Raw genomic sequence first — 19,953 nt, 5'->3', positions numbered from 1 at the left:
TTCAGGTACTTCATGTAATTATAGATATTTGCCCTCGCGTCTGCCTGGCTTCTTTCACTTACTGTAGTGTTTTCCAGGCACATTCACCTTGCTGGGTCGCACTGGGTCACACTTGCCTCTCTTCTCTCTCTCTCTCTCTCTCTCTCTCTCTCTCTCTCTCTCTCTCTTTCTCTCTCTTGAGACACGATCTCAAGCATCCCAGGCTGGTCTCAAACTCATTGGTAGCTGAAGATGACCTTCAGTGCTTGCCGTTCCTGCCTCTACTTCCTGGGTGCTGTCTACCCCACTTGGTTTTATGCAGTGCTGGAGATTGAATCCAGAGCCTTCTGTATGTCAGACAAGCACTATACCAACTGAGCTACAGCCCAGCCCCTCTTTTGAGGTTAGAGTCTCTCTGTAGCCCTGTGGCTGGTCTCAAACTCAGAGATCTGCCTGTCTCTGTCTCTCAGTGTGCCACCCCTCTCTGCCTTTTCCAGACAATATTCTGATGTTGTCATCTGTTGCTATGAACATGTATAGCATTCAGGAATAGTTTGAGCCTCTCTTGTTTTGATGCAGGGCCTTGCTATGTAGCCCACACTGGTCTGGAACTATCAATTCTGCCTCAGCTTCCTGAGTGCGGAGACCGCATCCCCATAGGACACATTTTTACTAACTGTGTATTGGCGTTTTGTTTGCTAGTATGCCTGTGCGCCACACGCATGCTTGGTACCCAGAAGAGGGGTGTCGTATCATCTGGAAGTTTAAGTGGTTGTGGACAGTCATGTGGGGCTGGGACTAGAACCTGGGTTCTTTTGAAGGCACCTAGTGCTCTTTACTATTGAGCCATCTCTCTAGCTACTACTTTTCTTTTTTTTAAATTTAAAAAGGATGTTAATGAAGATGTTCCCCATGCTTCTGTTCTATACCCTGCTCTGCTGTTCCTCACCTCCCCAGTGCTGCTCTCTCTACATGGTATGAGCTGGGGGTCACTGCCTATGCTGTGGGGCTCTGCAATCTCTCTTTCCATCTGTTTATGCTGAATGACACCTCCAAGAATTCCCCCTCCTGGTATTTCTGATTGAGAGAAATGAAGTAGCTGGTTCCTTGGGGGCATACATTCAGCCCCCACCCTCCGTCTAGCGATCAGCTTGCTCAGCTCTCTTGCCGAGGGCCCAGCCCAGGCAGGACTCTCCCCAGTGTCAGAGGTGAGAACTGCCACAGTTGCCTGTCACTGGGTACCAGCTGGTTCTCCCCATTGCCATCCATCTACCCGTCTGTCTACTGGACTAGTTCCAGGGACAGATTTCTGTGATAAAGTCACACACATATGCATCTTAGAGTGGTTCTGTTCCTTTGGCTAAATCCCGATGGATGTAGCCTTTCAACCAATTCATGAATAAGAATATTGAGCACTGGCTATGCCCAATTACCAAGGTTTGGTGCTGAAGACCAAATGGTGAGAACAGCAAAGACTCATGAGACCCTAAGACACCACACACTGCTGAGCTGGGAACTCATCCTAGCGTGGACTCAAACCAAAATGATGTGACATCAGATCGAAATCTCTCAATCACACCCCAATTTCTTCACTAGGAGGCGAGGAGACCTACCTTCCAATCTACTCCTAATTTAGTGCCGGTAGACCACAATGGCTGCTGGAAGAGCCAGGTGTGGTGGAGCACAAGGAAGGCATGACTGACTGACTGACTGACTGACTGACTGACTGACTGACTATCTATCTATCTATCTATCTATCTATCTATCTATCTATCTATTATCTATTATCCATCCATCCATCCATCTTTAAAGACAGGGTTTCTCTGTGTAGTTTTGGAGCCTGTCCTGGAACTAGCTCTGTAGACCAGGCTGGCCTTGAACTCACAGAGATCCTCTTGCCTCTGCTTCCCACACGTGTCACCCTGGCCAAGGACCACAAATTAAAAAACAAACAAACAAACAAACAACCCAATTTAAAGAAAGCGATATCCCCAAGCAGTCCTAGACATTGTTATAATCTTTTATTATGTATCAAATTGTCGTCAATATAACTTACAACCTGATTAAATCTGATAGATACTTTTATCTATTTAAAGGCAAAAAAATTCTCTTTATGTACAATATCTTCTGTCTAGAGTCTGGCAAATATAGTACCTTTCATTGCAGGATTTTTGCTTAACATAACAAGCAAAAATAACCAAAAAAAAAAAGTCGAAGCAAACTGAACCCCCAGATCCCTCAACTACAAATGTCAATAATGAATAAAGCATTAAAAAGACAAACACAGAATAACTTTTGTTTAGAAATGCATAATGAATACTAATATTAGTGGCAAACAAAATCCAAACAGCCCGCTAGTCCTGGGGCCGATGCTCCTGCTCGGGTTGGGGCAGACTCTAGACCATTTCTCGGCTCCTGCGGATGGCGCAGCACAGGATCATGCTGAAAATCATGCCGAAGATCTGCAAAGACAGGGAAAGTGGGGGTTCGCCTGGGGAAAAGGGCTCCACTCAGTCTGAGACGGAGGTAATGAGGTCCAGAAGGGGTACTGATGTAGGGGAGATGAAGGCCAGATAACAGGAAAGACGGCCAACTTGTTCTCCAACAGCCAGTCAGCTGCTGAGCTATGCTGCATGAGCCATTTCCTAAGAGAGCATCCAGGGCCAGAACCTACAAACGCAGCCTTAAATGCTGAATTCAGCGTTGTCAACACAATGCGCAGACGAGAACCTCCCCCCACCTCTTCTTTCTGCAGTGCTGGGAATGAGACCCAGGGCCTGGCTCCTGTTAGCCAAGCCAAGTGTCCTCCTCTGAGTCACAGGCCCAGAGCTCCTGCTTCTTAGTAGTAAAAAGGAAATACTGACAGCATGCACCTGGCTGGCCAGGACAGCCAGGGCTGTGTTAGCTGTTGACCCTATAGCACTTCCGACAATGCTTGGGCAGAGCTTAGGAACTGTTTCTTCCCTGGACCACCGGATACTTACCATCACCACGGCGATGCCGATGCCCACTGCTCCAATGATGTGGAACTTGCTGTTGAAGACATCGTTGATGGCGTCTGGGCAGGACTTAGGGAGGCAAAGAAGACAAGGATCAAAAACAGTTTTGACATTGGGTGTGTACCCCTTCTTTGCTGGCTCGCTGACTCCTGACTCACGCTGGGAGGCCTGGAGGCCAGAGAGCCAACTGGGATTGGTGTGTTTGGCTATCAGGGCTGTCCTGGATGGATGGAGGGAGAAAATGAGATACGGGAGGGGTGTGGGTGCCTCAAACTTGAGAAGACTTCAGGGCAGCGGGGAGGTTTGCGTTCTCTTCTTCCCATTTACATTTTATGTGTGAGTGTTTTGTCTGCATGTATGTGTGTATACCACGTTTGCCCCTGAAGTCTGTGGAGCTCAGAAGTGGCCATGGGACCCTCTAGGACTGGATTTACAGATGGTTCTGAGACACAAGGCTGCGAATTGAACTCGGGTCCTCTGGAAGAGCAGCAAGTGCTCTTACTACAGAGCTAACTATCTAGGCAACCCCCTACCCCTCATCTTTTTACTCTCTTTGGCAGTACTGGAGAAGAGACCTGGAGCTTCACCCACCAGGCAAATATTCTGCCACTAAGAGAGTCCCCTTTGGGGTCTACTCCCACATGGCTGGAGAATTGCTTTTATTATTCTGCTTCTGGATTAAGGAAAACTGACCAACCGGGACCTGTTTCCCTCCACAGAGTAGGCTTTCTTTAGAGTTTGGGACTTGGGGTGGCAGACTAAAGGACCTCGTCTCGGACCTGGCCTTTGTCTTGCTGCCCTTTAAGGAAAGAGGCCCTGGGGAAGAATGTTGCTAAATTCACCCTTGCCCTGTAGGGGTTTGCCTAAACAACAGGGCAGGGTGCCAGAGGTTTTCTGTAACTTTACCTTAACCTGGAAGCTCTCAAGAAGTTGCTTTTTGGGGCAGATGTCCGAGATAAACTGTTCCACGCCTCCCGCTAGGCCACAGCAGTTCAACTGTAAAAAGAAGGCAGGGATGGGAATGAGGAAAAAAATAAAAGAGGTCTGCCAGGCTGCTGTATCCCAGGGCATGGCTCTGTAGGGATGAAGCAGTGGGGTCAGTGGCTCCCACGGCAGAGGTGACCTACCGCCATGTGGATGGCTTTGAGTGTCTCCCGCTGGGGCTCATCCTTGCTCTTCAGCTTTTGGTAAGTGTCCTTGTAAAATTCCTGAACTTCCTTAATCACCTGGGAGGCACAAACAGAGACAGGTTTCTAGAAAAGTTCCTCACAGATGCTCTTCAAGTATTTGGCTACCTGCCACCAGCATCCTTCTCAGCACCTGTCCTGCTTCAGCCTCCCGAGTATCCGGATGACAGGAGCTTGCCATCTTCCCTGGCTAAATTTCTTCTGAGGTGAGGGTGTGGTACTTGGGATCCCCAGCCCTTATCTGGTCTTAAATTCTTTTATCAGTTGGATAGTTTCTTGAAAACAGGGATCCTGCCTTAAGCGTCCCTGTTCTTTTCCTCTCTCACTGAAGACTGTAAGGTGCCCCACCTTCAAAAGCTGTATTAGTGTGTCCCAGCCTGATCTACAACTCCTTAGGAGCTCAAGCTCAGACATGCTCAGTCCCTTCCTTTGCCCAGCAGTTCTCCACTGCTCCCACTACCCTCAAGACCCCCTATCTCATTCAGGGTCCATACTCCTTTCTCTACAAGCCAAAAGGGATGCCCCGTCCGACCTCACCCTTTAAATCTCAAAGTACTTGTGGTTATAAACAACTTGCGTGCACGTTTGTCAAACCTCTTTCTTCCACACTAGATGGCAAAATTCCTGAAAGTGGGGACCTGGAACTCAGTTACGTGGGGACCTTGCGTAGAGTCTGGTGTGGCACTTGTGGTATGTAGTTACAGGTTAGAGCAAGGGAGTCCTGATTACAGAAAGCTATGTTGTTCTTAGGAACCTTTCTAAGGATTGGAAGAGCCGCTTAGCTTTGACTGGCAGATATAGATAGGCATGCGTATACAAATGACTTCCAAAATAAATAGTTCTGGAGTATTTACTATGTGCTCGCCACACAGGGCAGACTAAACACAGTCACAGCCCTGAGGAGTGCCATGTTCTGCTCCCACGTGGAAACAAACCAGATAAAGAGGTAGATTCTGTGGAAAGCCAAGCAGGAGACTAGCCTGGGCCCTTTAATCTTCATCAACCCTCTTCCCCGTTCAGAAACTCAAATCACTGCAGGACCCAAGAAACTCCTACCTCATCTTTGTGGGTATAGCCCCAGACGGCTGCAGCGATCTCAATGGCGAATATCACCAGGAGGAATCCGAAGAACTAGAAGACACCGTGGAAGCAATGAGACGGGCTCCAGTAAGTCGGTCAGCAACACCGAAAGGGGTGGAGGTCAGGCAGCACGTAGGTGCACAAATAAACAGGCAGGGAGGGGTGACAGGGAAAGCTGAGTGCCCCATGGCATTCTGGGGGAAAATGTGGGCTCAGTCCGCTCTAAACTGGTATGTGAAGGGTATTAGTTTGGAGCCGGGCAGCAGTAAGACACCACTGCCCAGGGCCATGGGCAAGATGGTGGCGGGAGTCAGGCAGATGTGGCGGGGCCTGAAATGAGGACACTGGGGAGGCTGAGCAGAGCTCAGCTGTCTGGGTGCCTTCGTTACTCCACCCATTCTACCTGTCCTGTATATTGGGTCTGACATTTGGGGAAAAGAATAGGAGTAAGGTAAGACAGGCTCGCTACTGGGAGTACTCACCAATCCCAGCATGCACTGGGATTCCTGCACAGCTCCACAGCAGCCCAGGAAACCCACCAGCATCATGAGGGCCCCAGCTCCAATCAGGATGTACACTCCTGAGGGGAGAAGGAAGGAAAGGACACAAGTTTGGAAAGGTTAGTTAGGAGACCCAGGCCCCTTCCTCTGCCAGCCCGTGCCTCCATGTTTATTGTCCCCACTCCAGGGAAAGAGTCCCCATTCTCAACCAAACAGCATCCACCTCCATTCCTGACCTCCCCTCTCTCTTCCCCAGAACTCTGTTCCAGCATGTTTATATTCTCTACCTTATCCTGTGTTTTCCTAGGAGCCCAAGGACAGGAACCCTCGGATTCTACTTAGGACAGGCACAGCCCTGGTTCCAGTCTGCTCTGTCCCTTCCATTAGCTTCCCACTTGAGCTAATTAACTCAGACCTCTTAAAGTAGGGTTAACAGCTTGGGACTTGAGAATAAGAGTACTTGTTGCTTAAGGACTAGAGATGGATCCTAGGACTCATGGTGGGCAGTTCACAAATGCCTGTAACTTCAGCCACCAGGATCTGATTCCTACACATGCACACCAATCTTAAATGTCAAGATGTGCCTTCAGCCCCTGAAGAAATGTCATGGTTGGAATGAGCTTCACCCTGAGGCGAGTGAGTGATGTCATGCCTGCATCTTCAATGGGAGTGGCTAAAGGGGAGAAGAGGTGGAAAAGGACGAAGAGTCTTTAACTCTTACCCAGGCCTAGAGAATGCAAATCCCTGCATCTGGAACCACAGTGGAGCAGCCCTGGCTACATTTATTCCAGCTCACCATGGCTGTGCCCATAGAGTCCTTCGTACAGTGACACTCTTGAGAGAAACCCCCTTCTGTCTGTCCCAAGTCCTCTAGGAAACCCAGGAGAGGTTGTAGTGCCTCCCACTATATATATTATATTTAAAAATTATGTGCATGTGCTTATTAATGCAGTTGCCCTAGGAGACCAGAAGTGGGTGTTGCAGTCCCGAGAGCTAGAGTTATAGGCAGTTGTGAGCCACCCAACATAGGTTTGGGGAATTGAACTTGGGTCCTCTGTAAGAGCAGAATGCATCTTAACCCACTGGGCCACTCCTTCCGCTCCAATACCTCCCATCCTGCTACCTAGGTTCAGCCAACCTTGGGAGGGCTACTGTGACATCTCAAGAGTCTCAGTTGTAAAGCATAGAATGCTTGGTTTTGAAGGCCAGTTCTGTAATCTCAGAGGAATTTATTTAAGAAAAAATTATTTTTTGTGTGTATATACATATATATAATTTTTTTTTAAGACAGAGTCTTTTCATGTAGTTCTGGTTGGCCTGCAACTTTATGTAAAAACAGGCTGACCTTGAACTCATAGAGATCCACCTGCTGCTGCCTCCGGAAGTGCTGGTTTTAAAGGAGTGCATTACCAGTCAGGTGTGCCGGCACACCTCTCTTCTTCTTTAGGGGAGAGGGGCGTTTCTTTTGAGACAGGATCTCCATATGTGACTCTGACTGTTCTGGAACTCTCTCTGTAGATCAGACTGGCCTGGACCTCACAGAGATCCACCTGCTGCTGTCTCTGGAGTGCTGAGACTAAAGGTGCACCACTCTGCTCAGCTAACACACCTTTAATACCAGGACATGGAGGCAGAGGAAGATCTGCATTCCAGTTTAGCTTGGCCTACACATTGAGTTCCAGGACAGCTAGGGCTATATAGGAACCACGTGCCAAAAAAAAAAAGAGATACGTGACCATACCCAGCTTATTTTATCTGTAAAATGTGGGGTGGTTGGGGCTGGGAAAAGGGGAGCTTCAGGTTCAGTGAGACCCTGTGTCAAGGCAGTGACCTGGAGAACATAGGGTGATTGGGACTTGGGGTGGGTGTATACTGTGTGTGAGGCACTGGGTCCATTTTTAGCACCACACAAAGGACATGGCAACAGAGTAGTCTCCTGGAACTGTTAGAGGATGTACTCCACATGTGTACAGCCAAGGGCCAGCCGTTATTAATCTAAAAAATGTAAGGACTTGGTAACCATCGCAAAAAACATGCACTAATTTTTATGTACTTGATACTCTCCCTATTCTGCCACAGGGACTTCAGAGACTTCTCCAAATAGGGGCTGAAAACAAGGTGTGTGTGTGTGTGTGTGGGGGGGGGGGGAATAGGATGCTTTCTCACACTACATAGCACACGCCACATGACGAGAACTTTTGGCAGGTGCCATAGTGACTTCACTGTCCTCCATCTGCAGCACCCAGCGTAGGGCTAGACTTTGCAGGCGGGAGACCTGGGACTGGCCTGCAGCTGATGCTCACAGGCAGCCCAGAGTGGAACGCACACAGTGGGCATTTGTGCCTCTCCTGCCTCCTCCCATCTGCCATGATGTGAAGTCACGTGGGGTTACTGGCGAACCCCATGCTGTATGAATATGGGTATTGTTTCTGTGCATGCCTGGCCCAGACTGGGCAAGGGGACAGATGCAGCTTGTCCTCAACTCATGTTCCTAGCCAGTCAAATGCAGCGGGGCCTGAACTTGGGAGGCAGTGCAGTCCCGGGCATGGCTCTTGGGGAGGGGCACCAGCTGCCAAGGGGACACCACAAAGTGAGGCAGTAGTACAATCCTGATTTCTGACTGTCACATCAGGGCAAGACAATGAAGGATGAGGTCACTCCTTTGGGCTGCAGAGCATGGGCTGAATAAATGGGGGGGTGGCATTGAGAGATCAAAAGGATTTACAAGTGCACGAAATAGAATCAACTGCAAACAAACCAGCGCATTTTTCGGGGTTCACACCCTAGTATGGGAACTTGGACACCCTGGCAAAGCCAGGGCAGCTGTGGTAGCATTAAGTGGTGCTAAGAGGCTCTCTCCTCAGGAGAGAGAATGCTCCCCTCACGGGCCTCTCGGTTCATATGACAGATCCACTCCAGAAAGATTTTAAACTGAAGGGTCTGTTGGCTTTAAATCTTGCTCAGACAGCTGCAGCTCTGGACGGGCTGCTAGGCTCCTCTAGTCAGGAGAAGAGAGAGCCACGCCACGGAGTGGCTCATCTGGAAGTAGGTCTCCCAACCCTCGTGAGTCACGGACCCAGTATGAGCCTTGGATCGTGTCCACTCACCATTTTCGTCCTGCAGGGCTGGAGCTCAGACCTTGCGGGGCTTCCTGAAGGTGAGGCCAGAGCTCACCTCGGAGCTCTAGGCTTGGCTTTTTAAAACGAACTGTCCACTGCTTCCTTTTGGGAAAGTTGCTCCCAGCCCCCACACTTGTTAGCAAGGCTGGCAGTGATAAAGACAAAGTGTTCCCTTTTATAAAACAAGCGAATGTTAGCTTTCTGTCTGACTCATGGAAAAATTTATTTGTCAGAGGATTTCCATGCTAAATTGCTTAAGGGCTGTTTATTGTACTTTTTTTCTTCTTCTTGGGCTGACATTACAGGTCTATGTAAATAGGGTGCAGGAAGGACTGGCATGGTGGTAGCATATGTCAGGGTGTCCTTTAGACAGGAATCAGGGTTTTCTGTCTCATCTGTGAACTGGGCTCTGGGCTCCCCTCACGGCCCCAACTCAACCTCATAAGCATTTCCCTTGGAGCACTTGTGTGGAAGAGGAGCTGATTTTCCAGGCTCATCTTCATTTGCTTGCATTCATGATCCCCAAAATACCGGACCCCGCTCTACCCCCTCTCCCACCCCCTGCGCATTCAGAAGAGCTTCGTCTGCAGCGCACGGTAACTCAGAGAGGTGCGGGTGTGCGCGCCATGCTGGCTTCAGGTGGGGGAAAAATGAGCCAGTGAGCAACCACAGGCCAGACAGCGCAGGGAGGCCAGCTCACGGAGAACATTTACATCCGGAAGGTTCCAAGGAGGGGTGGAACTCACGGCCCAAATTCCTAAATTCCTTCGCTCTGACCATGATTTCAGAAGGACACCACAGTTAAGAAGAATGTAGTTCTGGGGCCTGTTTGTAAGCCTGGGACAGCATCCTGGTGATAGGATGAATCTACCGGGGACCGAGCTGGAGAGAAGTCTCATGTCAGACCATCAGTCATTGTGAAGTCTTGCCTCTCTGCTTCACCGCACACGCTTTCTGGACTGTGCAAGCTGTGGTCTCACCCTAGGAAACCCGAGAAGGTTTCCTGAAAAGTAAGTTGCATACTTAGGCTGGCCTGAGGTTGGCCATGCGCAACAGCTGGCCACCACGTGATGTCGGGTATCAGCCTGGGTATAGCTGGCACTCCTAGGTCCTGTGCCGGAAGGGGCGTGGTTCACACAAAAGCCTTGTCTCATAGTCCAGTGGGAAAAGGGGACACAGAGGACAAAGCCTCCTTGGCCCTCTGCCGAGGGACAGCAATTTCAGTTTCCCCAAAATGTAATGGTGGCGCAGGCAGGGCCTGCCTCAGTCTCTTAGAGAGTAGCTGTATTACAGGCCTGTGCCACCAAGCCTTCTAAGAGTTAAGCTTTGAACACTTCATTCTGCTTCCAGGACGAGGGGCTACTGTCAAAGACACTAAAACATGGGGGAATCAAGTGGTCCCCGACAAAGGGGTGCAATGGTCACTTCTTACAAGGGGAGCTCCCCCCTTAAACTAGCACAGAGAATTCCAGGAGGAGCTGGGGTTTATGTTCTAGGCACCAGAACTTAGATTGGTGTCTGTTTCTTGTAGCATTTCAGGGATAGAGCCAGGGAAATACACCAGGAAGGGCTCAGACCTGGGAGCGGTTTCCTCCCAGGTCACCTAGTCACCAGCAAGAACCTTTCTTCCCACATCTAAAAATATGCAGCATTATCCCGAGTCCTGGATAATGGAAAGAATGACTAGGTGACCAGGAGCAGTCAAAAGGACGGGAGGCCCGAGTACTCAGGACTTTAGAAGACACAGGGGGACTGTGGGGCCCTAGCTCCTAACGGGCTGAAAAGGTATCCATTCCTGCTGGTGGACCTGATGCCCCCAGGGAGTGAGCTCACTGCTCCCTTGTGTGCTAGGGCATGGAGTATGAAAGGTCCCCTGCTCCCTGCTCCTATGAAATGTGGCCTCCTTACCCTACCCCCTCCTGCTCTGCCGTGGCATTTCTGCTGCAGAGTCAAAGCTCTGTTGCTAAAACAAGTCAGGGCACTATGGAAACCTGCTCCCTAAAAACTCGGCTTGATTAGAAAAAAAAAATCAAAACAAAAGGCCAGCCATAAACCAGGAGCTTTCTCTCCTCCGCTTTCTTTTTAACAATAGGGCAATATACCCAGCCCTTCCCCACCCACTGCCAAGGAACACTGATAAAGGGCAGGCCACTAGGAGACTTCAACAGAGAACTCAGGTGCTCTGTCACTTAGAGACCTTTCCCCTCCGCTACCTGGCCATGTCTAGCCCCAGGGAGAGGCTGACTGGAGCCCTAGAGGAGGGCAAGGGGGAAGGCAAGGGCAGCAGGGCCACAGGCCCCTGGTCCCCACAGCCTAGGAGATGATAACTGTGTCTGACCGCTCACTTGTCTTTTGTAAAAATAACTTTGGTGGGCAGAAAGGAAGTGACAACTCATTTGGGTCTGATGGCATGACATGATCACTCTAAAAATAGGGGGCTTCCTACTTCCAAGCCAGGCAGAGTAAAACCAAAGACCGAGCTTACTCAAGCTGGTAGCTATATGAGACCGTCCTCAGTGGCATCGCCTCTTACGGGGCAGAGGAAGGTGCTGAACGGAGGCAGGAAGGCTCATGAAACCTGTGTAAAGAAAGCTACTAAGCTGTTTCAAACTCGGGTGATCCCAGTCATATACAAAGTGGAACGCCTACCCTAAGGCAAAAACAGTTCTCAAAGTATGGATGGTCTCTTGAGTTATTGGCTTCCTTTTTCTCTTCTCCCACTTCCAGATTCTCTCAGTCTCCTTCCTCATCTTTTTATCTTCTGGCACTTGTCCCTTACCTCGCTGCTCCTTTGACCCCCTTCTTAGGGCCACATGCAAGCTCCTCCGGAGTCTTCCAGTCCCTACCCGCATTAACCTTAATTTTGACTATCTACCCTGGAAGCTGATCTGAGACAAGGAGGGGAGCCGCTTCTCTCCCGGGCTCTGCAGTACCACACGGGACTTAAGATTATGATTTAATTTGGAGATACACTGTGTGTGAATCAAGGCTCCTAACCCCTTGGGATGGCAGCAGCCTTGCCAGACCCAGCTTGACATCAGAGGATGGTCAAGATGACAAACTCAGCTGGCAAGGAAAGAAGCCACATCAGTCAGATGCCAACTCATGGACACAGCTGGACAGACTCACAAAGCCACCTCATTTGAAAGGGACAGGACTGGTTCATGTAACCAGCCTCTCCCAGGCCCAAGTACCCAGGTCAGCTGACCTGGAGGCTCCAGAGCGGAAGTGCCAGCTCCCCCTCTCACCTGTGTAGAAACTGGAATGATTAGATTCTTGCTCAAAGATGCTTTTGGTTTGAGAGTCGAATCGGAGCCATAGTCCAATGGCAAGCACCGCAATTCCGGCCAGCTGCAAGACACACAACAATTCGTTGGCGTGAGTACCGACTGCCTGGGATATCACAGTCAACAAATGCCAAAGAGACGCGCAAAGGGCTTCGGCAGCCTCCTTTCTTTCTGCCCTCCAAGTGCATCTGGCAGTAGCAGAAAGCAAGGGAAGTGTGTGATTGACCCGTGTGCCAAAACTATCAGTAAACATGGATTAGCAATTCCCTACCGGGGGCGGTGGTGCCACAATTTAATCCCATCACTCAAGAGAGGCAGAGGCAGGTGGATCTCTGCGTTGGAGGCCAGCCTGGTCTACACAGTGAGTTCCAGGACAGCCAGGGCTACACAGAGAAACTCTGTCTTGAGCCCTCTGCCCCTGCAAAAACCCCAAACAAACCAAAACAAAAAAAAAACAGTAGGTCAGTAGGTGGGTACTAGACAGTGCTGAAAAGCATCATGATAGCTACAAGCTACTACAAGTGTATCTTTCAATGTTTAACAAAGGCAGGAGCCGCTGACCTCATAAACTAGGATTCTATAGAGTTAAACACCAGTATGCTGTTTAAGCTGTGCACATATAAAATGGATGTCATAGAAGTGATAAAGGAAAAGAAAGCCATGATCATATAGTGAGGGACAAGCTCCAGGCAGGAATTGCTGAGCAGGGTGGGTCAGTATATAGAGTAGGATGTTTAATGGTATCTTTAATTTGCCGTGCTGTGTTGCCTAGGCAGATCTCAAACGTCTGGGCTCAAGCTATCGCCCTGCCTCAGCCTCCTCAAAGAGCAGGTAGACACACATGCCAAGCATGACTGTTTAACTCCACGTGCACTTCCGGGAGCTCAGGGCCACGGTGACGTGCTCAGCACGTGACATAGCAGAACCCCTCCTCACATACCCACGTCATGCCTTTAGTCTGCAGCTAACCCCTGTCCTGGCACCGTGGAAGCAGATGCTGTTGGGAGGCCTTCTGCCAAGCCTCTTCACCCCCACCCCCCAGCGCTAACTGACCTCTCATCACTGGTACCAGGGCTTGCCGGGGGAGTGACTCACAGCCCTCCAGTGTAGCGGCTGGGCTGGGTACTGGAGGCAGACGGGGGTTTGCTGGTCTACCCGGCCTAACAGAGGCACTTATGCCACCAATGCCACCACCTGATGCTCTGCCCTAGGAGCTGTGAGGGTCTAGGGGGTAGACAGCATCCTCTTCCTTTCCTTTCTCTCTGACTTTATCCATGATGTAGCATTGGCTCGAACGCATTGAGTGCTGAGTGCACACGGTGACAATGGGAAGGGACACTCAGGACGTCAGTCTATAGAAACCACCTCACCTATATCCATGGAGGTGTAGGCTGATTCAGTTCCATCATGTACTGAGTTCCCACAGTGTGGACTGTCTTTCCTGGCTTAGCGTTCTACTGCTTCAGCCTTCCCACCCGCACACAGGAATGGTGCTTGCGGCCTGGCCTGCCTGTGCCGTGCCAGTTTGGCCAGAGAATAAAGGGGCTTACATTGGAGCATGTATTCCTGAAAGAGAAGATATCCAACGGACTTTAGAGAAACAGTCCGACCTTCTCAGTGCACGGTCACATGACCCAGGACCCTCTATCCCATGGATGATCAGTTGGCACCTTCCCACGCTGCTCAGTCCCCCTCTTAGAGAAGACATTGCTGAATACTATTAAGAAGGCCCTGAGGCCGAGAGTCCCTGGCTGGACACCGGAAGAGCTCAAAAAACCAGGCTTGATGGTACAGGAATTACAGAGTTAACATGAACCTGAGAGCTATGTGTTCAAAGACATGGGTCAGGTTTTTCTCCTTAGCAAGACTCATGGGAGTCTTTAGGACTGATCCAAATGGAGCACAGTTTCACGCAGAAGGAAGGTGAGTCAAGCTGGGCCCGGCTGGCTCACCTCCTCCAAAAGAGTATTCCTGAACACAAGGAGTGCCAGGATCGGGGCTGGGGCAGAAGGGCTGGGTTCTGAGCTACGCTGGTTTATTATCAGAAATGATCTGCATACCTATTTGATATACCTATCTGCCTTAGGCCATGAAATTTTTTTTCTATGGTGTAAAGGGGTGGAAAAAATGTAAGAAGACCTGGGTTAGGACTTTTGAAGCCCTGCTTCCCCAGTCTGTGAGCACAGGTAGGAGGAAGAAATATCGGTTAGAAAATTGAAACTTGGCAGGAAAGGAATATCTCAGGTCTCATTTGGGCCATGGCCGAGGGCAGAAGTTGGTTCTACCTGTGGGCCATCACATTGTCCAGCAGTGTGACACGGCCGGGCTGTCCACACCACAGTGCTGCACAAGCCCTAACATGACATGGCTGGGCTGTCCACACCACAGGGCTGCACAAGCCCTAACATGACATGGCTGGGCTGTCCACACCACAGGGCTGCTTAGCAGTGAAGAAGTGAATGCAGTTGGCTGCAGAGACTTGGAAAAAGCCACCAAGCCCCAGGTACATTTGTTGCAAGTCACCAGCGGGGAAGAGGAAGGCTCAAGAAAGGAGATGACAGGCAGACCGAGGGACAATGGGACAAAGAGTCCAGTATATGGACACTTGATCAGGGGCGTGAGCCAGCTGCCATCTTTTAGTCTGTTTAGTTTTCTTGTCTTTTTCCGAGACAGTGTTTCTCCATGTAGACCAGGCTGTCTGGGAACTCAAAGAGATCCGCCTGCCTCTGCCTCTCAAGTGCTGGGATTCAAGGCGTGCGCCACCAACTTCCAGCTTGTTTTTGTTATTGTTTTGAGACAGGGTCTCACTATGTCGTTCTGGCTGACTTCTGTCTCTGTGGCTGGGACTAAGGGTGTGAGCGCCAGCTCTTGTCTGGTTGTGAGACATGTTTCCCACTGTGCAGCCTGATTTTCAAGGCTTATACTTTCAATAGCTTTTACTTGCTATGTAGACCAGGCTGGTCTTAAACCTGTTCTGCCTTCCAAGTGCTGGGGTTCCAGGCATGCACCTGCTACTATTTTTGTTGATCTCCGGTGCTAAGTGGCTGGGGGGGGGGACGTTACGTATGTCATTAGCAGCCTTGTACGTAATGGAAAGACAGCTACGGTCAGCTAGGTCGGCTGGGATGATGGGGCTGTGAAACCTGAATAGCTCACATTTAGCTACTAGGAGCTGACTACTTCCGGGGGCGCTTGCTTTTGGTGGCAGTGTTTAGGGGACTTCCATTGCCCCTCTCCTTGCTCTGACCCCAGCCACTTCAGTCATAGGAGAAGCTAAATGAGAAGAGACCAGCGGTAAGAACCAGGCAGCTCTGACCTTTACAAAAGCATCCTGCCAATCAAATACCAAGGGACTCCACATGGCCCGAGAAGAAGCAGGTTCATGTGCAATGGGTAGTTAGTTAGGTCTCTCGTGTGGCTGGGCTGAATAAACATGGTAAGTAGGATTTTTGCTGGGCATTATTCCCTCAACAATACTGTATAGCTACGTATACAGCATTTATATCAAATTAGGATTAAGTGTGGGTTACATGTATATGTAATATCATTGTATTTAAGGCACCCTTGGATTTTGGCATCTGCAGAGGTAGGGATAGGGGCAAGAGCTTCTGGACAAGGTAGGGCAGGAGTTCCTGGAATGTCGATCCTGGAGACAGCAGGGAATAGCTGTATCTGTGAGGTGAAGGGGTTGACTCCCCAAGTTCCAGCCTCAGGACTTCTCTTCCTTGATGGGCTGTGCCCTTCAACTGGAGCCAAAATTAACCCTTCTTTTCAAGTTGGTTTTCTCAGTACTTTATCACAAAACCAAACAAAACAACAAAATAATAAAGCCTTCCAGGCCAACACGCAGCAGTCACATCAGCTACAGAACTGTGCCCAGGCCGTGGTGGCTGTGTCCATTAGCACATGAGCCGCTCAGGTCCGATATGGATGCTCACACGGGGCCCTTAGGAAGGGGCCAGCAGCGTGCGGATCACCAGCTGGAAAGCACAGGGAAGAGTCCAGAGGCAGCGCCCCAGCCAGGGGCCCTGCCTGCACTTGGCCTCATTACCTTTTTTGTTTCCAACAAAAGCCAAATGGAAACAGTCTGGTTTTGCTTCGAAAAGCTCCTTTGCCATCTGGCCCCAAATGGTTCCATCCATGTGACAGCGAAGGAAAAAGAGGAGTTTCTCCCATTGTTTCCCGGGGACTGGCTTTGTTTTGTCGCTCACATGGAGTTTTAAAAAATTAGTGTTATCAAATCACAATCCCCGAGACTTTAGACAACAATGACGGACCCTAAGAGAGACATACATGGATCTAATCTACACGGGAAGTAGAAAAAGACGAGATCTCCTGAGTAAATTGAGAGCATGGAGTTCATGGGAGAGGGTAGAAGGGGAGGGGAGAGGAAGGGAGGGGAGTGGAGGAAAATGTAGAGCTCAATAAAATAAAATTAGTGTTATAAGACGGGCCATAAGAAAAATGATACAAACCTAAACTGTGTACAGTTTACAAAGAACTTTGAACTTTGATCAGAATTTCTTTCTCCTTTCCTGTCTCTCTCTCTCTCTCTCTCTCTCTCTCTCTCTCTCTCTCTCTCTCTCTCTCTTCTTTAGTGTGCACTATAACACAGGTGTGGAGGTCAGAGGGCAACCTGCATTCCACCCTAAGACAGGGTTTCTTCTTTGCTGCTATGTTAACCAGCCTAGCGCCCAGGAGCTTCTGGGGCTTCCCCGCCCCATCTCCCTACAAACCCCAGTGCCACCACTCCCGGCTCTATGTGGGTTCTGGGCATGCAAACTTGGGTCCTCAGATGTGCTGGGAAAGCATCTATCCCACCAAACCATCTCCCTAGACCCCAAGCTTTCTGTTTTGTGTTTTTGAGACAAAGTTTCATGATGTGGTCCAGGCTAGACCTGAACCCTCCTCCGTCCTACTCCATCTCCCCAGGGCTAGGTGACCGGCATCTTTAAAAACTGTCAGGATCATGAGGAAAGTCAGAAGCTGTCTGTCACAGACCAGCGGTTTAGGACAACACCGCTGTTATGTGGGATCTTGGGTGACATAAGGGAACAGAAAGGACAAAACGTAAGCAAGTGTGGCCATCTTTAGCAATATCATGTGTGGTGACGCACGCCTGTGCTCCTGTAACACCGGAGGATGGGGCAGGAAGTCAGGAGTTTCATGTTCCATAGTGAGTTCTGGGATAGCTGGGCTCTAGCGTAAAAACTTGCTTAACAAAACCTCCCCCAAGCTCAGATCCCAAACAAACAAGAAGCCAGTAACGCTGTGGCTGCAGAAACAGGGCAAGGTATGACGGGACAGCAAAGGCCAGGAGGCTACAATCTCTTGGCAGCTGCCTCTCGGTACTAAAAAGCAGCCGCCGCCGCCTGTCTGTCTCTCCCCCACAAAGATTCAAGTCTCCTTCAAGGACTGCTCAGTTAATTAGCTTCTTTACGGCTTCTGTGTTCTGTCTCTGCCAACACTACACTGGTAGGTCTCTCAACCCAGAAAAAAAGAAAAAGAACCAGCAAAATGGAAACCTAGACTCCCTCTCTTCAGCCTTGCTCCTCAACACTGTGTCCCTTCAGTCCTGAATCCTCACGGACAGGTCACTCACTACTCAGGTGTCCCAACCTGCAGATGATGCCAAGGAACCCAGGCTCCTCCTCCTTTGATGAAATCTTAATTTCCTGACTCAGCACCTAACATTCCTGCCTCCTTGGCCACCTGGGCTGCTCTGGCTCCAGCACTCTCAGCACGGTCCACCAAGGCACCCACTCAAGGTCAGATTGCTCCTTGTCTTACCACCCCCCACTCCCCACCCATCCGTTCTTTGAACACAACGACTCCAAATAGACACCTGGAGCCCTTTTCCAATATCTCACAACAAACGAAGCTGGGCACAATGGCTCCTGCCTGTGCAGGATCCTAACATGGAGGCTGGGGACCGGGTGAGATGGTGTGGGCTTTAATTATACAGGCATATCTCGGTGAGTTCAAGACCAGCCTGGTCTAGTATATAGTGAATTCCAGGCCAGTCAGGGCTACACAGTGAGATCCTGCCCTGGCCCCTAGTAGGTGTGATGGGTCACACTTATAATTCTAGCATTTGGGAGACTGAGGCAGATCTCCGAGGCCAGCACGGGCTCCACTGTGGACTCAAGGTCAGCCTGTGCGACATAGTCAACCCTGACTCAAAACCCAAACAGACTAGCTCAGAGGTAGGGCACTTGCCTCCCACATGAAAGGGGTAAGCGGAGGGGCCAATCCTCACTAAGTCTCTTTCTTCCGCCAGGATTTCTCTATACACAGCTGGGGCCGGTCTCAAGTTTTCGAGCCACCGTGTTTTCCAAGGGCTGGGATTACAGGCGTGGATCACCACGCCCCGCTCTCCTAAAACCTTCCGAAAGCCAAGTTTCTGCAAAGTGCTTGCTCCGCTGACCCCGCTGCAGCTCGCCCTTCGAGAAATCCAGCCATACCCTCCAGTTTTGGGTGATAACCCGATCATGTCAGGCCTATGCCAGTTCCAGAGTCACAAAACCTCTCTCTCCCTGCCTTTCCTTTCCCGTGTTAGCGCTGGAACCGAACCCAGGCCTTATGTGAGGCAAGCCCCCAAGCCCTCCGCTGCGCCATAGCTCACTTCTCTTTGCCCAGATCCACAGATCAAGGCTTTAGTGAGTCACAACGCACAGCTCACTGCAGGGACAGTCTCACCCTGAAACATGACTTGCAGCCAATGGAAATACCTCCGATTCCAAAGGACTGTTTTAAAAAAAAAAAGCCAAAGGGTAATAATGGAGCTTAGGGGTACCTGGCAGCTCAGTTGTTCCTGGCCAAGATTGCAAAACTGGATCCAGCCAGAACCTGTGGAGGTACGTGCCCACTGGGGGAAGGGTAACTGTTAGAAACTCAAGTCTGTGGGCAGATGAACAAGGAGGAGACTAGCAACTCGGTGGGAGGCAGCACGTGACCCTGTGGGACAGATCCCAGTCAAAGCACGTTGGGTGTGTTGGGTGTTCCAGAGTGGGGATCTTCCATACCCTGGCCGGACTGGCCATACTTTTATTTAAAAATAAATAAATATTTAATAAATAAATATAAAAATAAGGGCAAAATTCTTTTTTAGGGGGTTTCAAAACAGGGTTTCTCTGAAGCTTTGAAGCCTGGTCCTAGAACTAGCTCTTGTAGATCAGGCTGGCCTTGAACTCACAAAGATCCACCTGCCTCTGCTGGGATTAAAGGTGTGCACCACCACCGCCCGGCCCCAAAATTCTTGTCCTGCTTTTCCTAGTTGGAGTTAGAGAATCCAGAAAATAGAGAGCAGACCACACAGCCTGCTGGGATTGCTCCATCCTTGGCAGGGGGCGGGGTTAAAATAGGGTTTCATGTAGCCCAGGTGTAAACGATAAGCAGCCTCCACAGTACTGAGATTGCAGGCACGCGCCGCCAAGCCCGGTTTATGGGGTACTGGGGACTGAACTCATGGTTTGTGCATGCTAGGAAAGCATTCTATCAGCTGACTCACTTCCAGCCCACTCTGCACAGACTGGAGGTAGCTGGTAGCTTCCTCTGCTGTAGAGGGAGGGAGGTGGACCACGGGGAGTGGAGGAGGTCTGGGAAAAGAGGAGGGTTTTATTTCCTACTTCCTGTTGTCTTTCTGGAAAAAAACAATGGCTAATTTAGGAAAGGACGGTGGCATGATAGAAACGTAGCGATCAAGAAGCAGGAAGCTCTATAGTGCCACCTGTCACCTGCATGACTACAACACCAGTTCCTAGCTGGACATGTAGGATGCCATCATCACCTGGTGAATTCTA

At 50.0% G+C, this 19,953-nt stretch overlaps 1 protein-coding gene across 1 annotated transcript in view; it reads right to left on the bottom strand.

Moving 5' to 3' along the window:
- Positions 1–1,985: 1,985 nt before the first annotated feature.
- Cd9 (CD9 molecule) overlaps positions 1,986–19,953 on the bottom strand; it is a 33,299-nt gene continuing 15,331 nt past the window's right edge. The window contains exons 2-8 of the mRNA XM_075982710.1: positions 12,113–12,215; positions 5,728–5,825; positions 5,222–5,296; positions 4,106–4,204; positions 3,885–3,974; positions 2,964–3,047; positions 1,986–2,441 (exon numbers count right to left, since the gene is read on the bottom strand). Coding sequence (XP_075838825.1) covers positions 2,376–2,441; positions 2,964–3,047; positions 3,885–3,974; positions 4,106–4,204; positions 5,222–5,296; positions 5,728–5,825; positions 12,113–12,215 — 615 coding nt within the window. The 3' untranslated portion in view covers positions 1,986–2,375. The remainder of the gene's footprint in view (positions 2,442–2,963; positions 3,048–3,884; positions 3,975–4,105; positions 4,205–5,221; positions 5,297–5,727; positions 5,826–12,112; positions 12,216–19,953) is intronic.

Source organism: Microtus pennsylvanicus, chromosome 8 (assembly GCF_037038515.1).
Source record: "Microtus pennsylvanicus isolate mMicPen1 chromosome 8, mMicPen1.hap1, whole genome shotgun sequence".
Classification (NCBI taxonomy): domain Eukaryota; kingdom Metazoa; phylum Chordata; class Mammalia; order Rodentia; family Cricetidae; genus Microtus; species Microtus pennsylvanicus.
The sequence above is the reverse complement of the archived record's forward strand: the minus strand, read 5'-3'. Positions and strand labels throughout refer to the sequence as shown.